The sequence below is a fragment of the Crinia signifera genome, chromosome 19, assembly GCF_055691185.1.
Source record: "Crinia signifera chromosome 19, ASM5569118v1, whole genome shotgun sequence".
Classification (NCBI taxonomy): domain Eukaryota; kingdom Metazoa; phylum Chordata; class Amphibia; order Anura; family Myobatrachidae; genus Crinia; species Crinia signifera.
The window spans coordinates 28321625-28338449 of NC_139226.1; the positions used below are offsets into that span (position 1 = coordinate 28321625).

General features: G+C 47.2%; 1 protein-coding gene across 1 annotated transcript in view; it reads left to right on the forward strand.

Annotated features, from left to right (window-relative positions):
• Window positions 1–16825, forward strand: part of LOC146042292 (histone-lysine N-methyltransferase PRDM9-like) — a 61012-nt gene that overhangs the window by 21827 nt on the left and 22360 nt on the right. The window contains exons 7-8 of the mRNA XM_083162236.1: window positions 1445–1570; window positions 8403–8674. Coding sequence (XP_083018362.1) covers window positions 1445–1570; window positions 8403–8674 — 398 coding nt within the window. The remainder of the gene's footprint in view (window positions 1–1444; window positions 1571–8402; window positions 8675–16825) is intronic.

Below are 16825 nucleotides of genomic sequence, written 5' to 3' on the forward strand. Positions count from 1 at the left end.
CAGAGTATTGTCAAAGATATATGTTTCTATTACTTGTATATCTATATGTCATTACAGCAACCATTTTGTAATGTTAACCTACCATCGAATGATTTCTCCTGGCTTCGGAAATATCAGTCAGTGGGAACAGAATTTTATTTGTTAATGCCAGGATGAAGACAGGGCGAGCGGCTGATATCTTGTGACATAAGCCGCCCACCCCCAGCACACATAGACCCACTCAGGTACCCATGGGAACACCCAGCGTTTTCATGGGGACGACTATCAAACGCTGGGCATTCCGATGGTTGATCCCCTTCCCCGCAGCCAGGGGCTGGCTGGCAACTTTTAGCCTGGGGGGCAAGTACAGAGCACTGGCCCATAAGTAACAGCGCAACGTTAAATTTAGGTTTTGCGGTTTAAAAATATGTAATAATAAAATTTCAAAAAACAATAATAGGACATAACAGGCTGCTCCTCCTGTATAATAAAAGTACACCATAGGCTGCTACTCCTGTATAATAGAACATAACAGGCTGCTCCCCCTGTCTTATAATAATAACAGGACCCCACAGGCTGCTCCCCCTGTATAATATTAACAGGGCCCCCACAGGCTGCTCCTGCTGTATAATAATGGGACCCCCACAGGCTGCTACTCCTGTATAATAAAAGTACACCACAGGCTGCTCCCCCTGTATAATAAGACACAACAGGCTGCTCCCCCTGTCTTATAATAATAACAGGACCCCACAGGCTTCTCCCCCTGTATAATAATAATAATGGGACCCCCCACAAGCTGCTCCCCCTGTATAATAATAATGGGACCCCCAGAGGCTGCTCCTACTTAAAATATTAACTGGACCCCCACAGGCTGCTCCCCCTTAAAATAATAACTGGACCCCCACAGGCTGCTCCCCCTTAAAATAATAACTGGACCCCCACAGGCTGCTCCCCCCTGAATAATAACTGAACCTTACAGGCTGCAGTGCTCAGCCTGTACAGTCCCACTGCCTCCTACCTTGATGCCAGACAGTGAGGCAGGCTGCAGCATAGGGAAGAAAGTGTAACGCACAGGCAGGAAGTAGGTGGAACATACAGAGTCTCTGTAGTGGCCTCCTGCACTAGACATGTCCTCAGTGCAGGAGGCCCGGCGGCCATGTTTATGGAGACTGGAACACTCGGAAACTGGTTAGTCTGGCAGCAGCCTCAGAACAATGGCGGCCCGCACGCAAAATGATTCAGCGGCCCGGGGGGCACATGGCACTCTGCCCCCCAGTCCGCCCCTGCCCGCAGCCTTCCGCCCCCAGCCCTTGTGAACGGCTCAGTGACTATGCAAGTCACCGAAGCCATTCACAAAGGGGAGCTGCACATGCGCATAATAGGCCATGAAAGAAGACGCCGCTTAGTAAATTTACCACCACATCTCTAATTAGTATTCCATATGTGTCCATGTGTCTGTGTTTAGTTTATAGGGAAGACCGTTCAGCAAACAGTGGCACGGAGATACAATCCTATCGAACTCACAGTTTAAGAAACCAACAAAGAAAAATATATACAGAAACTAATGAACCGCAAGATGACGACTTCTTTTGTATGTATATTTTGTTTTATACATCATGCATTGACCCTTTGAAATATTAATACAATATGAAGAAGAGTCAAATATATTTAAGATAGAAAACAGATATTTTTAAAAAAAGCATTGTCCTCCATATACATACTGTATATACATTTTACACCTGTCAGGTGTGATTCTGAGTTGATTGCAATGCTGATATTCAAAGTGGAGTATTTGCTACTGTGTATGTACGCAGAACACTGCAAACCTATTTTGCATGCGTTCCACTGTGTGTGTACTGTGTCACGCAGCAGAGGAATTAGTGGTGCACTGTTGACATACGGACCGCAGATCATCCTTAAGTTGAGCAACAAAAAGGTCAACAACAATACATCTACAATGCAATGGCCGACAGATACTATTGATCGACATTAACATGATCGACAGGTACAGTGGCATAACTTTAAATTTTGCGCACCCATCCAAAAAAAAGTCTCTGCTCTCCCCAACATTAATTAAGCCCTGGTGCTCCCCCTCCCCATCCAGGACAGGTGCATGGAGGGGATGAAGTATTTGCTAAATTCACCACATATATCACAGTGCTGCCATGCATCCTCCTCTGCACAGGAGAGGGCTGGTCACTGAGGACGAAGGATGCAAACAGAGCAGTGTGCAGCGCTCCCATCCATCACACTTCTCCCTTCACTGCTTCATACATCTACCCCTCAATCTGTGGCTGCAAGATGTGGTAATGGTTGGGCATTAATGTCCATGGTTGCAGTGCATGATCCGGTGGGGGAGGTCTGGGCTGCTGACTTTCCTGTGTACTGTGGACAGGAGGAGGCAGAACGCATTCAGCCGCCAATAAAAAACCTGCCCCGGCTCCTGCAGGTCTCTTCCCTATGCACCTGCGCCCCTGTGGCACCGGCTCCCCCCACCACTGCTAGGGCTGCGGAGTCCTAGTTATGCCACTGGACAGGTACATTAGGTGTACCCCATGGATTCAGAAAAAAAGGATTTTACAGGTAAGAGAAAAATCCAGTTTCTCCTTCCTCCACTAGGTGTCACTGGAGCGTAGACAGTGGGGGATAGAAGGGCGACCACAGGAGCTAGGGCACTCTATGAAATTCAGTGTGGCCAACTCCTCCCCTTCTACTCCCCCCCGGCAGTCTTAGATCGTGCCCGAGGGAGCTAGGCACGTTTTATAGCTGCTCCTGGGCAATGTTACTAGTTAGGATGCGCCACAAAGAAGAAGAGACAGGCGGGCAGTCGGCTGTCTCTGCCCGCCTGCTACGTGGGATGCTGCCGGTGGGAACCCGGCCGCTGCTTTAAAGCACTGCGCCCGGGCTCCCGGCTGAAGGGACCTCCGTCCCTGTGTGGCGTCACGCGCCCCATAATGCAAATGGGGCGACGGACGCTTCCCTAGCCCTGCCGCCGCCCGGCCAGCTCGACGGCGCAGTGAGTATACTGTCCTCCCTCCAGCTAGTGGAGGAGGTCAGAAAAACTTAAGGCGGCTAGCAGAGGGTTTGTTTTTAAAAAAACCTGGCACCGGAGAACGGAGCGACAGAGGGGGCGGGGCTGGACGCGGGCGGTCTGCAGTAAGTCCTGCATTGTCCAACCCCCTTCACTGATGCGGGCAGCCATTTTACAGTACTTTTGGCGCCTCTAAGGAGCAGTGAAACCCCAGATCTCTGGTGACCGTCCTGCTAATTACTCAAACCCAGTCTGTGAGGTACACAGTGGTGGTTAGAGTGGGGTGAGACAGATTGGGCTGTGCTCAAAGGTATAGGCTGCAGTGCTTTTATTGTAAAGCAAGTTTGGCCAGGCCAGCTCTTAACCCTTCTTCTGCTGTCTCCCCTGTCAGTTTCACTTCTAACCTGTGTTATACTGTTGGAAGTGTGTGAGTGTGGTGTTATATCTCTGTTCATCATGGCAGGAGGGAACACCAAATGCAAAGGCTGTAAGGGAAAGTTTACTCCTGCTGATGGAGTTGTTTTCTGTGAGAATTGTGCTGTTAACCCCTCCTCATCCACAGCTCAGGTAGCACCGGTATGGGCTTCTCAGCTTACTGAGGTAATGACACGCTTGGCTTCTGAACTTTCTGCCTCACAGAAAGACAGAGAGCAGGCAAGAGACCAGCAAATCTCTTTAGCCACAGCTGTACAGGGGTTAACTAAAGCCCTTGCTCCTACGGCTTCTGGGGAACAGGGCCATGCCTCTTCTCTACCCCCTATTCTCTCACAAGGAAGGAGGCAGTTTCCTCATGACTCTGGCACTGATTCAGACGAAATGCCTGAGTTAGAGGAAGGAGAATATTATAATTCTGGTGCTGCAGCACCAGAGATTCAGGATCCTCAGATGGCGGTCCTACCGGACCCTGATCCTGTGGTACATGGCTTAGAGGATTTGATTGCCATGGTGAAGTTAGCCATGGATTATGTTGATACATCTGAGACTCCAGCAAGGCCTTCTCTGTTTGGAAAGAAGCCCAAACAGTCGTCTTGTTTTCCTCATTCTGAGGAATTAGATGATTTTGTTACACAGGCCTGGAATCATCCGGATAAAAAATTTCAAATTCCTAGGAAATTTTATGTCGCTTATCCACTCCCTGCAGATAGTAGGAAGAAAGTGGAAACGCCTCCAGTGGTGGACCCATCAGTGACTCGTCTATCTAAGAAGACGGTATTGCCGGTGCCTGGGGCCACGTCTCTGAAGGATGCTTCTGACCGTAAGTTAGAACTAACTTTAAAGTCTATTTTCACTGCGGCAGGAGTTTTACAGAGACCAGCGCAGGTAGGATGCTGGGTAAACAAAGCAATGGGGGTCTGGGCCTCCAAGATTTCTGAGGGTGTGAAAAGCAACCCAGATCCAGGTGAACTTATTATGTTAGCTGAACACATACGGGAGGCCTCTGACTACTTGATGGAGGCTTCGGCTGACATTTGCAAAATGTCCGCACGTATTTCAGCCTTATCCATTTCTGCGCGCAGGGCTTTATGGCTTAGGCAATGGCAGGCAGATGCGGAGTCCAAACGGGCGGTTGAAGCATTGCCATTCAAAGGAGAGGTCTTATTTGGTGCAGAGTCAGACAAATGGATTTCTCTGGCAACTGGGGGTAAGTCTTCTTTCCTCCCTTCAGCGGCTCCACCCGCTCCTCGTAAGACTTTTCAGAGTCACACTTTTAGGTCCTTTCGTCCCCAAAACAGATTTCGAGGTAGGACTAGAGGAGCATCCGTCGCCCAGAGGGGAACTCGGGGCAGAGGAAGAGGTATTGCCACAGTACAGCAGGAGGCAAAGTCCACCCCTAAACAGGCATGACGGTCTCCCCTCCCTGAAGGAGACCCTCCAGGTGGGAGCGCGTTTGAGGCACTTCAAGCATGTGTGGCTTCAGTCTTGTCAAGATGCTTGGGTACGGGATCTGGTGTCAAGAGGTTACCAGATAAAATTCATGTTCCCTCCTCCTCAAAGGTTTTTCAAGACAGGTTGGCCAGCTTCTCCAGAAAAAGCAATTCTTCTAAGGGAGGCGATTGCCAAACTTCAAAGGATGGAAGTGATTCTCCCAGTCCCGACGGAGGAAAGGAACCAAGGGTTCTATTCGACCCTATTTCTAGTACCGAAACCGGACGGGTCGGCTCGCCCCATCCTGAACCTGAAACAACTGAATCCGTACCTACAGCCTCAAAGATTCAAGATGGAATCTATTCAATCCGTAATTGCAGGTTTGAGTCAGGGGGAGTTCCTGGTATCCCTGGATATCAGGGACGCCTACCTGCATATCCCAATTTGCCCATCCCACCAGGCTTTTCTGCGGTTTGCAGTTCTGGAGCACCATTGGCAATTTCAAGCCCTGCCCTTCGGGCTCTCCTCGGCACCTCGGGTGTTCACCAAGGTGATGGCCGTAATGATGGAGATTCTTTGCTCGAAGGGTGTAACGATAATATCATATTTGGACGACCTCCTTCTGAAGGGCTCTTCTCAGGAGGAACTTTTGACAAACATCAATCTAACCAAGAGGATACTTGTAGAACATGGCTGGATCCTAAACTACGAAAAGTCCCAGCTGCAGCCATTGCAGAGGATGCAGTTTTTGGGATTGATCCTGGATACCATACAACTGAAGGTTTTCTTTCCGGAAGACAAGATCAGATCGCTACAGGAGTTGGTGCGTCTGGTGTTGCAACACAGGAAGGTCTCGGTGCTCCTCTGCACGCGTCTGCTGGGGAAGATGACTGCTTCCTTCGAAGCAATCCAGTATGCTCGCTTCAGGTCAAGACCGTTTCAACTGGATCTGTTGAGACAATGGTCGGGATCACACCTACACCTACAACGTCGGGTGACCCTGTCCCCGAGAGCGAGACTATCCCTTTCATGGTGGCTTCACTCAGCCAATCTCAGGGAGGGGAAACGCTTCGCTCTTTGGAACTGGACAGTCATCACAACGGATGCAAGCCTCCGAGGATGGGGAGCAGTAACCTTGGACCATCAATTCCAAGGGCGTTGGACTTGTCAGGAATCACGCCTACATATCAATGTCCTGGAACTCAGAGCAGTATACTACGCTCTCACCCAAGCACAACCCCTGCTTCAGGGTCGACAAATTCGGGTTCAGTCCGACAACGCTACGACGGTCGCCTACATAAACAAACAGGGCGGCACAAGAAGTCGTGCGGCCATGAAGGAGGTAAGCCGAATCCTGTTGTGGGCTCAGGACCACGCGACGGCCATCTCAGCGATCTTCATTCCAGGGGTGGAGAATTGGGAGGCCGACTATTTGAGTCGGCAAGATGTCCATCAGGGAGAGTGGTGCCTTCATCCTCGGGTTTTTCAACGACTGGTTCGGAAATGGGGGTGTCCTCAAGTCGACCTGATGGCTTCACGTCTCAACCATCAGCTTCCGTTGTACTTCACACGGACTCGAGACCCAGCAGCGGCAGGAGTGGATGCCCTAACGGCTCCCTGGCCATTCAGTTTTGTTTACCTGTTCCCTCCGTTTCCGCTGATACCCAAGATTCTGCAGCGCATAAAGAGGGAGAGGGTGTTGGCTCTCCTAATCGCACCGGACTGGCCTCGTCGAGCCTGGTACACCAGCCTCACAACTCTGCTGGTCGAAGAGCCGTGGCCGCTACCATTACAAGAAGACCTTCTCAGTCAAGGCCCTTTCGTCTTCCCAGACTTAAAACGGCTTCATTTGACGGCGTGGCTGCTGAAAGGTCAATCTTAAGACAAGCAGGGATTCCAAGGACAGTAATCCCGACCATGATGAGTGCAAGGAAGGAGGTAACATCAAAGCATTACCACCGTATTTGGAGGTCGTACGTGGCCTGGTGTGAAAGCCGGGGGGTTTCCACAACGGCGTTCAAAAAGGCCAGACTTCTTTTATTCCTTCAGGCGGGACTGTCGGCAGGTTTGCGCTTAGGATCCCTAAAGGTTCAGGTGTCCGCTTTATCCGTTTTCTTCCAAAGACGTTTAGCACTGATTCCAGAGGTACAAACTTTCTTTCAGGGAGTTTTACGTTTGCAGCCTCCTGTTCGCCCTCCTACGGCCCCATGGGACTTAGACTTGGTCCTAGATTATCTCTCTTCCTCGGTTTTTGAACCTTTGGATGAGGTAGATCTCAAATACCTCACTTGGAAGACGGTTCTCTTATTAGCTTTGGCCTCAGCCAGAAGGGTTTCAGAGCTGGGAGCCCTTTCTTGTCGCTCGCCCTTTTTAGTATTTCACACAGATAGAGCGGAGCTTCGTACATCCTTATCTTTCCTTCCAAAGGTGGTTTCCTCGTTCCACCTTAACCAACCCATCGTAGTTCCTGCGTTCACCGAGGATCCACAAGCGGAATCGGTGGACGTGGTGAGGGCCTTAAAAATTTATGTGGCCAGAACAGCCTCAGTTAGAAGATCGGACTGTCTTTTTGTCACTTATGATACAATCCGTCGTGGATGGCCTGCGTCTAAACAGACGTTAGCCAGATGGATACGTCTGACTATAAGACAGGCATATGTCGCTGCAGCTCAGACACCTCCTGCTTCCATTTCGGCGCATTCCACGCGTTCAGTAGGACCTTCTTGGGCGGCTGCTCGAGGGGTGTCCATTCATCAGCTTTGCAGAGCTGCTACGTGGTCGGGTAGGCGAACCTTTGTTAAGTTCTATAGATTCGACACGTTTGCTGCATCAGCCTCTCAGTTTGGCCGAGCAGTTCTGGGGGGTTCTCAGCGCCTTCCCACCCGTGTTGGGAGCTCTGGGACGTCCCCACTGTCTACGCTCCAGTGACACCTAGTGGAGGAAGGAGAAAACAGGATTTCTGTACTTACCGTAAATCCCTTTCTCCGAGTCCACAGGTGTCACTGGACGCCCTCCTCGGCGCTGTTGCTGATTTTTAACTAAGAAGGACCCTTCTAGTCTTGGTTTGGGGTTTCTTCCTGCTAACAAGTTCTTGTGTGGTTAACTATGGTTCAGTGTTTGTGTTATTTCATCACTGCTTTACTCTGTTTCCAATATCTGCATGTATGTTGGTTTAAAAGTATTTACCTCCTCTTCGGAAGTGTGTTTCTATCTTCCAGCTCCCTCTGGGCACGATCCTTGAGACTGCCGGGGGGGGAGTAGAAGGGGAGGAGTTGGCCACACTGAATTTCATAGAGTACCCTAGCTCCTGTGGTCGCCCTTCTATCCCCCACTGTCTACGCTCCAGTGACACCTGTGGACTCGGAGAAAGGGATTTACGGTAAGTACAGAAATCCTGTTTTTCACATCTAGCCTATAACTTGATTGGGTTTTCTTGTCAAAGTTTTGTCATCGTTGTTTGTGGTGAATGTATAAAACGTATATAAAAATGACTAATTGTGATTCCCCCACCCCTTTTGCATTCTAGTCTGTGAAGAATGTCAGTCTTTTTTCCTTGATGAGTGTGCAGAGCACGGTGCCCCAGTTTTCATGCAGGACACTGTAGTTGAAATGGGAACTGAGAAGAGTGCGACACTTACACTGCCTCCCTCAATGAGAATCAGAGTGTCTGGGATTCCACGTGCTGGATTAGGTGTTTGGAATGAGGGCAAAACGCTTCCCAAAGGAACACACTTTGGTCCTTATGAGGGAATTACAACGGATGCAGATGAGGCAGCTACTAGCGGCTATTCTTGGCAGGTTAGACATTTTTTAAATGATATTTGATTTTCATTATCTGGGTATTTTCCTTTGCACCTACGTGTTATTTTAAACATGTATTTAAAGCTCACAGAGCGGTCATGATGCAAATAGCAGCATTCTGCATTTCCTTTGGTGAACTATAGGTCCCAGCTGACCCTATTGCCAATGCAAGCTGACACTTGTGATTCTCCAAATACCAGCAACCAGACCATGCCTGGGTTCACCAGAGATATTGCGATATAATTCTTTATTGCCCCCATATCCACTGGGCATTGGGGAAGATACCTGGTGCTAATAGCACAAGGGCTGTTATACCCATGAGGTGGAACTCACACATTTTGTGAGCACCAACCCTTTTGGGGAACACCAATCCTGGTGGCCAGGCCCAGCTTAAAGTCCACATGTGCCTTGGTTGAAATTTCTTAAGGCCTGTTGTGAGAAGTGGTGGTAGTTCTGGTCAGTTCCATAGATAACGGCTCCCTCTGACTATGGTTCCTACACCTACCTCCCATATTGCCTAAGGGTGACCAATAAATGGGATGAAGAGGGTATATGTTGGGCTTTTTAAAATTTCTGTATTTAAAACAAAACCAGAAAACAAACAAAAACAAACACATCATACAATAAGAGAAAGTGTGCTTGAGACTGAATTATTCATAATATGCAAGATTTATGTAATCGTAAACTCTATGCAGTAAGAAAAAAAAAACTATTCAATATAGGATAGGAATGAGATCAGCAAGTATATAGTACAACATTGGATAAAAGCCCATAACAGGTGAGGTATAATATCACAACAGAGGGAGGCGACCCCGGATGTGTACGGAGCCCTGTAACAGTAGGGTGGGATATATAGATAAGATATCTAGTCCTGGCTACTATGGTCCAGGAAGTATCGGGAGGTCCGCCATATTTAGCTGGACATTTACATTTAGCGTACATAAATCTTTTGTGTGTAAAGTTGACTGGTGTTAGGTGTTAGACCAGGCAATAAAGGACAGGGGTGCTGCAGCCATCCAGGTTCGGGCGATACATATTCGAGACAAGGTAAGGAGATTATTAACATACAAACACATGTAAGGGGGAGAGACTCCTGGAGCTCCAAACCAAACAGACATATTAGGGGATTCAGTAGTGGCATCTGAATACCAGTATTCCAAATGCATTTGGCTACTTCCTCCCAAAAAGAATAAACCCAAGGGCACTGCCAAAGCAGATGCCAGAAGTCAGCAGCTGGCACAGAGCACTTAGGGCATGCATCTGAAGATGATCAACACTATGCAGTCACTATGCAGTCTGCGCGGCGTCCAGTAGACTCTGTGCAAGATACACAGCTGTATCTGCTGAAATCTAGCATATGAAGTGGCCACCCTGCGGGAGCCCAAGATATAGTCCCAGTCCTCATCGTCCAGGGCACCCAGATCCACCACGCACCGAGCACAGAGGGAGTCTAGGCCAGCAGCCCCAGAGAAGGAGAGGAGGGTGGAGTAGAGATGAGACCTTCTTTCGCTCAGGCATATTACGCACCAGGGCATGTATAGGTGATTGTGAAAGTTGAGGAGCGACACCCCCCCCCCCACACACTCTGCAAAAAGAGCATGCCTCAGCTGTAAGTACCTGTAAAAATTGCAAGACGGAATGCTAAATGTGGAGGATAGATATTCAAAAGCGTGAAGGACTCCATCGTGGTATAGTTGTCCTATGGCAGACACCTCAAAAGAAGACCATCTCGGGCCGTCCTTCAATTTATATAATTCAGGGAAGTGCAAATTGTTCCACAGCGCATAGGCGCCGATTCTGTGGGTGCTCAAGGGCTTGAGCACCCACGGAAATTCACGAGCACCCACGGGCCGCCGTATTGCTGTATGTATAAGCCGTATTGCTGTATAAAGTAAGCACGCTTCCGCCGGGCGCGTACACCCGCCAAGCGCCGGCGCCAACCAATGTTCCCTCTAATTTTACGAAGACTGTGTGCGGTAAAAGATTTTGGCTGTGCAACTTTGGAAGGAAATTTAAATTTTTGTGCGTCACTAATATATAACTGGAAAATGACGTTCAGCATTTGTGTTAACTTTACTTCAAAATTATATTAAACATTTAAACATTCAAAACACAGCAAACAATGTAGTTAATGGGTGAAACACACAATAATTGAGTCCACAATTGCAAAAAGGGACCACTGCTGCTTTGTGCGCTCTGTTGTAATGTCTGTGCACACGCTCGTCGAGTTGTGTGCGCGCACACGTGTGCACAGCTTAGAGGGAACACTGGCGCCAACCTCTGCCCTCTCCCTCCACTGTGCCTGAACACACAGTGGCAGTGCGTCACAGCCTGGAGTCGAGGAGGCAGCTGAGCTTACGCACCCTCAAGCGGAGTGGACTGGAGTAGTAGGTAGGCTGCCAGAAGCGGGACCGCCCGGCCCCCGGCATCTGACTCCAGTGAGTCCTGTCACCTGCTGTGTCAGGCTTGTCAGCTTTTAATATCTGTTCAGCCTCAGGTGACCTGAGGCTGAGCAGATATTAAAAGGTAACAGGACTCTCTGGAGGAGTCAGATGCCGGGTGCAGGGCGGTCCCGCTAATTATGATGAATTTCTTAGCTGATATTTGGTTTAAAGATTGAAGTTACAACTTTGCAGCTATAAAAATGGAACGTTACAGCAATAAAGCAAGTCCATAGAATCAACAATGCAGTACTCTTAATTAAATAAGACACTTGTTACGATTGGCTGAGCAGTTAAAAATTGATTTACAGTATTACATAAACCTGATGTTTATTCAATGGCTAATTCACGCTACAGCCTAAAAATGTGTTTTTTCTACTCCTCATCTGGTTAGTACAACAACAGCAATTCACACAATAAAATATAGTTGAATGCAGTTGATGCATCACATACTGTACATCTATCCTCCTTTTATTTAAATAGCCCTTTTAATCGCACCATGCTATGGTGCTACTCTGTCGCCGAATAGCACACATAAGCAGCTCCTGCGTAGTAAAATATGTGGCATATCTATATTCAGCGTGACTGGAGACAACTGTGCTGTATAATATAAATTGGTATTATTTTGTGGCCGCGCCCCTTCCCATTAAGCCACTCCCCTATATTTTTGGTGAGTGGCTTCATGGGCACCCACCAGCAAAAACATAAATCGGCACCTATGCCACAGCGGGGTGCAGGGGTCAACGGTAAAGTCTCCCAACAGCCTCCCTGCCTCACTCCACACCTTCCGGGCTTGTACTAATAAAAGGAGACAGACGGGAGAGTGGAGTGCAGGCTAAGAGAAATTGCAGCGGGGAAAACACAAGCCCAGCCATATCTAATAATGCTACAGGAAGGTTTCCATAATCCCCAGGCGTAATCCATTCACCTAGGTGAGCCAGCTGAGCAGCCAAATAATAAAGTCGCATATCTGGCAGTGCCAAGCCGCCTGCAGCTTTGGTCCTGCACAGTGTTTTAACAGCAACGCGTGCCCGTTTTGAGCCCCATATAAAAGGGAAGATAAACATTGGGTAATAATCCTGAAGTGAACAACTGGGATATAAAATTGGGGAATTTTGAATAATATACAGAATTTGGGGTTGTACAATCATTTTAATAAGGTTAACCCGACCAATGACAGCGGGGGAGTTTTGCCAGACCTTGCATCTCTGGCAAAGCCTACTCAATTGAGGGGTTAAATTTAAAGCTATATATTCATTAGGGGAGTGCCATATCTGAATGCCCAGATATTTAAATGGGTGCTTTACTTGGGTGCATCACTTCAGGGGGAAGGTGTATGTTAGGGGCTGAGGAGTAGAGGGGAGAAACGGAAATATAACTGATTTATCCCAGTTAATACAAATACCAGAGTAAATAACAAAGTCCTTCACCAAATCCAGTAGAGCTGGGAGGCAGTGTAGCATATCAGACATATAAAAGGATCATATCATCCGCATATAGACCTATTTTCTCCTCATGGTCAGCTACTCTAAAACCTTGTATAACAGCTGAGCTTTGAATATTACATGCCAGTGGCTCTATAGCAAGCGCTAAGAGGAGAGGGGACAAGGGACATCCCGGGCTAGTTCCACGCCCAAGGGAGAAGGTGATGGTGGTAAAACCACTAACATTAACCCTGGCCGCTGGACAAGAATATAATAATTGAACCCATGCAAGGAAGGTGGGACCGATCCCAAATCTCTTCAAGACTTCAGATAGATACAGCCATTCCACGGAATCAAATTCACAGGCAGCATCCAGGGAAACTATGATTGAATCGTCCATTCCTTCCCCCGCTAACTGCAAGTACGTAAACAGTCGCCTAAGATTGAAGGCTGCACATCTGCCTCGCATAAAAAAGTTTCTTATGTATACATAAATAAATAGGTGTTTTTATAATTGTCCGTACCCTTTATAATTGGCAGCCACCAGCTTTGGTTTTGCCTATCATTTTGAGCATAAATAATTTGTTTTGGTTGTGGACCCTCAACCCAAGGCACCCTTGCAAACATCCCAAGCAACCCATGTGCACTGCAGGTGGGGCAGATGTAACATGAGCAGAGAGAGTTAGATTTGTGTGAGTGATTTTGTTTCTGTGCAGGGTAAATACTGGCTGCATTTTTTTTACACTGCAAATTAGATTTCAGTTTCAACACACCCCACCCAAATTTAACTCTCTCTGCACATGTTACATCTGCCCACCTGCAGTGCACATGGTTTTGCCTATTTTCCAAACAAATTTGTATTGCAATCAGATCTGAATAAGGGCAACAGTTTGGGAACCACTGACCGTGTTGACAGGAATAGCCTTCTATTCTCCATTTGTACATAAGCCTCTACATTTAAGTAAAATAAAAAAATTACCAGGGAAATACAACTGTGCACCCTTTAGTGCAATAATAATGTTTGTCAGCTGTGCCAACTTTATTAATAATCATCTTAAGAAAGTTATACCAGATGAGGTTTAACAAAGACAAGACAATGCAAGAACACATTAATGCACTACTAGAAATAACTACAAAGCTCAGATCAATGGGAGAAGAAATTAAAAACAACCACATAGTAGCTATTTTACTGTGCAGTTTACCAGACACATACAGTGCTCTAATAAATGCACTAGAAACGAGACCTGAAGCAGAAATCACACTAGACTTTGTGAAGAACAGGCTCATAGAGGAGTATCAGCGCAGAAAGGAGCTTACAGAGTGTAACACTGAAAGTGACACAGAGAAAGCACTTAAAATGGTGGACACTAAGGGGGTTATTCTAGTTCACTCTGACAATCCTTCTTAGATGGACAAAACCATGTGCACTGCAGGTGGGGCAGATATTACTTGTGCAGAGATAATTCGATTTGGGTGGGTTTTTACTTCAAAGCGAGATCTATATTGCAGTGTAAAAATAAAGTAGCCAGTATTTACCCTGCACAGAAACATAATAACTCACCCAAATCTAATTCTCTCTGCACATTTTACATCTTCCCCCCTGCAGTGCACATGGTTTTGTCCATCTAAGAAGGATTTTGTCAGAAAGAATGAACTAGAATAAGGCCCTAAGCCACATACTAAGGAAGCAAGAGCATGTTTTAGATGCAGGAAAGAGGGTCATTTAAGGAAAGATTGTACCATGTGGAAATCAGAACAGCACAGACCACCTGAAAGATTTCACAAACAAAGAGCCAAAGCCACACTCACAGAAACAAGTGTACATAACTGGAATGGGACATTTAAAGCGACAGTAATGTAGGGTACACACCAGGACGACCACCGTCGTTCACGACCGATAGACGACCATGGAACGATTTCCCTTGGACTTCCCGGGAGCTCCCAGGCAGTCCCCAGCAAACGATTAGCAAAAATTGTGTTTTTTTGGCGGAACGATCTAGATCCGATCCCGATGTGCCCGCGATGGTCGTTAAGACGGTCGGATCGCTGGTTTTTGTTTTTTTGCAAGAACACATGCGACCGTCGGCAGATTGGCCTTTGAAATTTGAATGAAGGGGCTGGACTAGCAGAGGGGGAGGACTAGCAGAGGGGGATAGGAATAGCAGCAGCCATTTTAAACCAGTGTATTTCTGCTTTGTTACTAGTGAGGCTTGGTTTATACCTGCTGAACGCTGGACATAGCTATTTACACATTACTTTGTTTTGCCTGCCATTACAAAGTGTCTTTTAACCCTGCACTATGGAGAATGCAGTGATGGGTAGTCACCAGCAACAGTACCTGCTCTATTATGCAGTTTTGAAGCTCAGGCGTCAGAGAGCCCAGCGCAGGAGAGAAAGATCATGCTGGACAAAGCAGTGGCTACTTCAGAGTCAGACTCGTTCGCACATGCCACTGCTCAGGGACATCAGGGAGAATAACCCAGACGATTTTCGTAACTTCTTGAGGATGGATGATGCCACATTCCACGAATTGCTGCGTCTGGTGACTCCCCACATCGAGAAGCAGGATACCAAGTATCGGATGGCTATCCCTGCTGAGGAACGGCTATATTTTTGGTGAGTGGCTTCATGGGCACCCACCAGCAAAAACATAAATCGGCACCTATGCCACAGCGGGGTGCAGGGGTCAACGGTAAAGTCTCCCAACAGCCTCCCTGCCTCACTCCACACCTTCCGGGCTTGTACTAATAAAAGGAGACAGACGGGAGAGTGGAGTGCAGGCTAAGAGAAATTGCAGCGGGGAAAACACAAGCCCAGCCATATCTAATAATGCTACAGGAAGGTTTCCATAATCCCCAGGCGTAATCCATTCACCTAGGTGAGCCAGCTGAGCAGCCAAATAATAAAGTCGCATATCTGGCAGTGCCAAGCCGCCTGCAGCTTTGGTCCTGCACAGTGTTTTAACAGCAACGCGTGCCCGTTTTGAGCCCCATATAAAAGGGAAGATAAACATTGGGTAATAATCCTGAAGTGAACAACTGGGATATAAAATTGGGGAATTTTGAATAATATACAGAATTTGGGGTTGTACAATCATTTTAATAAGGTTAACCCGACCAATGACAGCGGGGGAGTTTTGCCAGACCTTGCATCTCTGGCAAAGCCTACTCAATTGAGGGGTTAAATTTAAAGCTATATATTCATTAGGGGAGTGCGAGATCTGAATGCCCAGATATTTAAATGGGTGCTTTACTTGGGTGCATCACTTCAGGGGGAAGGTGTATGTTAGGGGCTGAGGAGTAGAGGGGAGAAACGGAAATATAACTGATTTATCCCAGTTAATACAAATACCAGAGTAAATAACAAAGTCCTTCACCAAATCCAGTAGAGCTGGGAGGCAGTGTAGCATATCAGACATATAAAAGGATCATATCATCCGCATATAGACCTATTTTCTCCTCATGGTCAGCTACTCTAAAACCTTGTATAACAGCTGAGCTTTGAATATTACATGCCAGTGGCTCTATAGCAAGCGCTAAGAGGAGAGGGGACAAGGGACATCCCGGGCTAGTTCCACGCCCAAGGGAGAAGGTGATGGTGGTAAAACCACTAACATTAACCCTGGCCGCTGGACAAGAATATAATAATTGAACCCATGCAAGGAAGGTGGGACCGATCCCAAATCTCTTCAAGACTTCAGATAGATACAGCCATTCCACGGAATCAAATTCACAGGCAGCATCCAGGGAAACTATGATTGAATCGTCCATTCCTTCCCCCGCTAACTGCAAGTACGTAAACAGTCGCCTAAGATTGAAGGCTGCACATCTGCCTCGCATAAAAAAGTTTCTTATGTATACATAAATAAATAGGTGTTTTTATAATTGTCCGTACCCTTTATAATTGGCAGCCACCAGCTTTGGTTTTGCCTATCATTTTGAGCATAAATAATTTGTTTTGGTTGTGGACCCTCAACCCAAGGCACCCTTGCAAACATCCCAAGCAACCCATGTGCACTGCAGGTGGGGCAGATGTAACATGAGCAGAGAGAGTTAGATTTGTGTGAGTGATTTTGTTTCTGTGCAGGGTAAATACTGGCTGCATTATTTTTACACTGCAAATTAGATTTCAGTTTCAACACACCCCACCCAAATTTAACTCTCTCTGCACATGTTACATCTGCCCACCTGCAGTGCACATGGTTTTGCCTATTTTCCAAACAAATTTGTATTGCAATCAGATCTGAATAAGGGCAACAGTTTGGGAACCACTGACCGTGTTGA